At 34.9% G+C, this 6,622-nt stretch overlaps 1 protein-coding gene and 1 non-coding gene across 6 annotated transcripts in view; one reads left to right on the top strand and one right to left on the bottom strand.

Moving 5' to 3' along the window:
- Positions 1–69, top strand: LOC125169363 (small nucleolar RNA SNORD2). The gene has a single exon (XR_007153667.1). It is a non-coding gene; the product is annotated as a small nucleolar RNA SNORD2 (small nucleolar RNA).
- Positions 70–856: 787 nt separating this feature from the next.
- ZBTB1 (zinc finger and BTB domain containing 1) overlaps positions 857–6,622 on the bottom strand; it is a 28,559-nt gene continuing 22,793 nt past the window's right edge. The window contains exons 3-4 of one of the 5 annotated variants that reach the window (XR_007152907.1): positions 4,353–4,490; positions 857–2,842 (exon numbers count right to left, since the gene is read on the bottom strand). Coding sequence is in view for 4 of the 5 variants with exons in the window: in XM_047862319.1 (XP_047718275.1) it covers positions 3,723–3,853 (131 nt within the window). In the remaining variant the exon portion in view is untranslated. The other 4 variants (XM_047862317.1, XM_047862322.1, XM_047862319.1 and 1 more) reach the window with 4 other exon arrangements.

The following is a 6,622-nucleotide window of genomic DNA, read 5'->3' as shown; positions in this document are numbered from 1 at the left end:
CTGTGCAATTATGGCAATCATCTTTGGGAACTGGACTGAAATGAAGAGAATACACTTTGCTGATCACTTTGGGGGATGGGTGCAACTTTCATCTCTTAAGCTGAACATAGACAAAATGAATTATATTGGTAAGGAAGTTATTTCTCTGAATACATTGTCATTTTGAAAATTAACCCTCTGAAAGAACTAAATACTATGTCCGTGCATTTTTTTATAAATGATTATTTCTTTTTTTATTTTATTTTAGAGAGAGAGAGAGCACGAGCGGGGAGAAGGGCAGAGGGAGAAAGAGAGAATTTTAAGCAGGCTCCATGCTCAGTGAGGAGCCCAATATTATGGAGCTCCATCCCATGACCGTGGGATCATGACCTGGGCCGAAATCAAGAGTTGGACGCTCAACCGACCAAGCCACCCAGGTGCCCCTATTATTCCTTTTTATATTATGAGGAAACCTAATTGATTTTTTGCCATCTGTGTTTGCCATAAGATAGTACTTTTCTAATCATTCTATATAAAATAATCCAGGATTTGGCAATAAGAACTTTTTGTAGTTTTGCTTTGCATGCTTTTTTTTTTTTTTTTTTTTAAGATTTTAAGTAATCTCTACCTGCAACCTGGGGCTCTAACTCACAACCTTGAGCTCAAGAGTCCCATGCTCTACAGACTGAGCCAGCCCGGTGTCCCTGCTTTGTGCACTTCTTAAGCTGCTCAGGAACACAATAATTAGCTGTCTCCGATATTTTATTATTTTTGTATTAGGGAATGGATGGGGTTGATAATAATTTTTCAGACAAGTAATTCTGTAAAAGAGCCAGGTTGAAGAAATACTGTATAAATAAAAGTAATATACAGACAGTTTAACTTCTGAACATAGAGGAGGAAATTTTATTAGGTAAAAGCAACGGATTAAAATATGTAACAAAAATTTTCCATGTCACTCAGTAACTCCAGTTCATACTAACATACAGAAAATAATCACATTATAGAATGCATTTATATCACTTATAGTTATTGTAATTCATTACAGTTATAGTTTGGTACAGTCAAAATTTAAGCCATATTTCTTTTCTAAATCTACTTCTACATCATTATTTGTTGAGTCTCTACTGTGTCGATCTGGCACCTTTAATTACAGGTAATCTTTTATCTTGTCTGTTTCCTACTTGTTATAAGTCTGCAGGTTCATATGCTTCCCAAGAGATTCGCTATAGTTTTTTGTTTTTTAGAATTAACATTTTTCTAAACTTAGTTCTCTTAAAGCAGTTGAATTCGTATGAACTCAAAGTCTTTACTTCTCCTATCCCTTCAGGCCCCTATACCCACTACCACATTCTAATTAACTTTCATTCTAATTGACTTTATCTAAGTTTTTGTTAGTCTAATTATTAGAAGGAATATTCAAGCTATCATCCCACTTTATAGCTAGAGATTTTAAATGACTTAACTTTTGCATATACTATTATATATACTCTAAGTTAGATTTCTTTGTGTAATTCTTTACTAAAACATTTGAAGAAATAGGCATAAAAACAAAATAAGCATTTCTGGAAATATATAACATCAGGATATTGCATAAGAGACAATAATAATAAATAATGAATTGGATAGACAGTTAAACAAAAGTAAAACTATGATTATCTCACAATAAGGAAATAGTATGGCTGTAAGATTTGTATGGTTAAGAAACGTGTGTATGAGCATATATATATATATATATATATATATATATATATAAAACAAAGTATTTGAAGCCAGGTTAAAATCTCCTCAAACATTTCATTTCCCGGTGAAAGGTGTTTTGTTGTGTTGTTTTTTTTTTTTTTAAACACATCAATCATTGTTTCACTCAATACTTAGTTAAATTTTATCTTGAAATTTGAAAGCTGAGAAATATGGTATTATATGTTAATACTGAGAATAAATATTTAACAGAAACTCATTCTACCTTATTAGGTTATATTGCTAAATTCAGAAGAAAATAATGTGTCTTAAGATACATTCTTTTTGTTGTCTGTGATTTATGAAAATCTACTATTGAAGTAATAACCACTTTGGTTTTCCTTTGAGTTAACAGGCTTAAAGGGAGCTTCATTAATATTAACAACCAAGTTTGTGACGAGTATAGACAGTGAAAAAGGAGGAAGGGCAAATGTTACATTACAACGAGTAATAAGTAGATTATCTTTTCTTGTTAAAAAATTGGTCTCATTGTTTTTTTCTCTGTACCCACATCTCTTTATTTATACTCTAAACTGTAGATTTTGGACTGTAATTTTTTTAATTGTCTAACTACATTTCATAATATGTAAACTGTGATTGAGATTATTTTAATTTTAGGATTATATGTGTTTACACAGATACGTTATTATCTCTTTATAATATATTTATGGTAGCTTAGCAACCCCTTTTATTCTAGAAGGGACCATGGAAGATAATTAGCATATAAAGTCTCATTTTAGTGTAGCTTTAACCACTGATGCCATATGAATATTCTGTTATATAAAGTCTCATTTTAGTGTAGCTTTAACCACTGATGCCATATGAATATTCTGTTACTTTTCTTTAGCAGATTTTCCACAAATACTAGGAGAGTCACCGTGAATCAATTTTGTCACAGCAAAGTGATTCCAAAGTGATCTTTACTGAGTTTTCTTGGATCCTTGAAACTGGAACCTTTGGGATTGATGAGCTTTGTCAGGAAGACAGAAAAGATGGTGTCACTTCAGATCTGATATTCCTGGGTCTGGACTTAAAGATTATCTGTTGAAGATTGATTCTTCCCCATGTCCTCTCCAAATTCAGATCTCACTTCTCCAGAGGTTTAGAAGGCCCTATTTCACCACTGCCACACAGAAAAAGACAAAACTCAAGAAAAATAATATTACAAGTTGACTGCTCTACAAGATACAACATAATTCTTAGGTCAGAATTTCATGGCTTGGGGTACTAGGCCAGCATAATATTACTAGAACAAGGAATGGAAGCAAAAGCATAGTTCCTGGGACTTAAATTTATTTAATTTCTTCCTTAATGTAACTCATTGAACCCTTCAAATACAAGGTGTTCTTACTACTAATACAATTCTTCAACTTTAGGGGCGCCTTTTTTCTTGTGATTTAAGCTAGAATGGGTAGGACACACACAACATGAAGAGTAAGAGGTCAGCCAGGTAGAGGAAAGTAGGGAGAAAGGAAGCAGTTAAGAGGTCTTTCGTCATTCAAATCAAATAATTTTACAATGTGCTTTAACCTTTTTTTAAAAGTTTATTTATGTAAGTAATCTCTACACCCAAGGTGGGATTCGAACTCACGACTCTGACATCAAGCACCACGTGCGGTACTGACTGAGCCAGCCAGGTGCCACACGATGCATTTTAACTTGTTAATGGCAAATCTCTGATTGGAAGATCTATCTAACAAATTTAAAAGTTCATGTTCTCTTTACTGAGTGCCTTCAGCCATCACACTAACATTGTTTTCTTCAAATATTAAATGTTGCACACTCTGCAAACAAAAATAAAGTACACACATGAACGCTGACAAGGAGCTTTCCTTCAAATTCCTCAGTTCACAACTCTCCTAAACTGCCTCAGTGATTCTGGGTAGAATTGTATTTTTTGCAACAATGCTTTACCCTATTTTTTTTTTTTTAAAGACATTGTCTCTTAAAATATTTTCTCCCACATCAGGGAATGCATAAGCATTTGAAAGAAAAGATGGCCTTCATAATCTGGATGGAATTCTATTTCTGTCATCCAAAAATGAGCTTTGCTGAGTCTGACTGGTATGAAGTACAATAAAAACAACATAGTAACTTCTGAAATAAAGCTTAAGTGGGGGCTTCCTAGGCTGTCCTCTTTAAACTATTCCTTTCTCACATAGGTAAGTACAGAGAGTCATGCAAGTTTTCTCACATAAAATTGTTAATATTCCTGATTCTGAAAGGAAATGTCTTTTACATATTTGTCATCCCCCGGCCTGAGAGTTTCCTGTGACGTCTTACTTGGTCACAATGATGATGAGTATATGGATACATTCGATTCAGAGCCAAGTACTGCACTACAATGTTTACACCATCTTTTTTGTCAACAAATGAGTAAGATAATGAGAAATTCTAATGGCTTCCTGCCCCCTAGTGATCTGTGGTCGATTTTGATAGAAAGGATGAACAATTCTGTCACTACCAATGGACCTCAGTGATTTGGTTCTCCTGGATATAAGGAAACGATTTAAGCTTCTTAATGATAAAGTCAACTAAGCACCTGAATATAAATATGTAAGTGGTAATAAACGGGTTCAAAATTAGCACGTTTACAAGCTATTGTCATTTAGTTTGTATTTACCAATACTCACAGACATAAAAGTCCTTGCATTTTAAATCCTTGCATCTTTGCTTCTTGCCAGCATATAAATTTATAAGTAGCTACATTTCATCTGGTTTTAGTATAAGACTCTTCTGATATGTTACCAAGTAGTATGTCCTTGAGTTTGCTAGAAGGCAATGAAAGTGGGCCACCTGAGTAATTATAAAGGCATCATCCATGAGTCTTCACCATCTTATTCTCTTTTCACTCAAAAAATAACATTTGGCAGATGGTAGAAAGACCATTAAAGTAGTAGATTTAATACAGTAGTAGTAAAACCTGTTGTATAGCTTTTAGAAATCAGGCAATAGACGTATCAAGTTAAAGTCAGATTAGATTGGGAGGGGGATTGTTTCACTTAAACCATTAACTGTTTTGTTTTTTTTTTTAAGTTTGCCGCTAGGTTAGCGTGCATAAACAGCTGTCGTTTCCTGAAACTGTCTTTCATTTCTTTTATGAGTAAGACTGTGTTTATAAGTTTACACTAATATTTTTGGTAAATTGAACTATAAAGAGAATAACAACTTTTGATTTTAGACCAACTTACATTACTCTATAATCAAACCAATCACAATATGCCAATTAAGAATTTTGTTTTGTTTTTTAGCCAAAGACATGAAAATTTTCTTATCCACATCATCTGTTAAGGCAAAAAGAGGAAACTAGTTATTCTGGGGTCCTGGCTTTTCTTGGGAATACTTTCAAACGGCTGGAATTATTCAACTCATCAGTCTCATAACCAATAAAATGGTGATTGCTTGGAGATGAAAACATAAAGGTCAGGAATAGGGAAAATAGAAGGGGAAAAAGTCACAGTAAAAGTACAGAAGTGGAATTCAAATTAAATTTTAATTGGGCACTTACAATGGGTCTTCCCAAATGGCTGATTATACCACTGAAGGTTTAAGTTTAAATAAAGGAAAATTAAAACATGTCAATAGTCAGGATTTATTTCTAAAACATCACTCTGAATGTGACCCATTCAAATAAAAAGTTTTGGGTCCAACTGACATGTTTCCACATTATTCAATGCGTTCATTAAGTACCTTACCAGGCACAGCAGATCACAGATGCAACATGGAGCACAGAGTTTCATAGGAGCTTTATCACACGTGTTCCTAGGCTCAAAAGGGCCTCCTTTGTACTTCTTGGTAGGTGAGGTATGTGGCTGAGTGGTTAAGTACAGGCATGTAGAAATCAAATAGGTCTAGGCTCAATTCTAGCTCTTGTGGTTAATTTCTGTGTGATCTTAGGAAAAATACTCAAGTCTCTGTGAACCTCAGTGCCCCATCTGGAAAATCGAAAGAATACTTACCTCATCAGGCTGTGAGGCTTAATTAAAATTGTGCATGTAAAGCACTTGGCGGAACATAAAGAGCGCTAAGTAAATGGACGCCAGGATTACTAAGGGAGAGCTCTAGGATGGATGGATCAAGGGCTTCCTAATCTGGGCGGCATCTTCGTGCTCTTAAACACCCAACAGCACCCTACTTGCTTCACTTGGCTGGCATGCATCCTGTCATCCCGTTCCCTACACCTCAAGTATCAAGGAGATGGGGGGCATTCCCCACGGATATGTCCCCACACAGCTTTTTGGCACCCTGGTGGCCTAGGCATTGTACTGCTACGCTGCCTGAGGAACGCTGGCATTTATCACAGACAAACATTCGTTACAAAGGAGGTGGGGCCCGGTGAGGAAAGATGAGGAACTGATCAAGTAGATTCATGGAAAGCAAATTAATTTTAACTCACAAAACCCATTAAAAATCAAGAAACACGCCACACTTCTTTACTCCCAACCACGTGTACTGATACACATCTGGGTTTTCTTTTGGTTGGTACTAATTCACCTTTTTGTTAACAATGACAAGTTTTATGTTTACTTTTAACGGTTAAACTGATTATGAGGGGGGATTTTTCCAGAGATCTATTATATATGGAAGTTCCTTAACTTGTGGTATAGAGGCACAAGTATTGTTTAACCAGGGAGAAAGTTGCCAACCATCACTAGCCTCTCTTCCTACTTTTTTAGAATAGAAAAGTTAGTATATTATCTCAAGCATTTAGGCATATCCTTGGCATGTTCACAGCAACTGTTTCACTAGGCATTTTATAGCTGTAATTATTTTAATGTATCAGTATTATTTTCACCTACCAAAGTACTTCAATCTCTACTCTCACCTAAAACAATCCCAAATGTTTATATTTTATTCAACTCCTACATCTCGTTCGTATTTTTGTTTTCAACTACAGCACTTA

This window comes from Prionailurus viverrinus, chromosome B3 (assembly GCF_022837055.1).
Source record: "Prionailurus viverrinus isolate Anna chromosome B3, UM_Priviv_1.0, whole genome shotgun sequence".
Taxonomy (NCBI): Eukaryota; Metazoa; Chordata; class Mammalia; order Carnivora; family Felidae; genus Prionailurus; species Prionailurus viverrinus.
The sequence above is the reverse complement of the archived record's forward strand: the minus strand, read 5'-3'. Positions and strand labels throughout refer to the sequence as shown.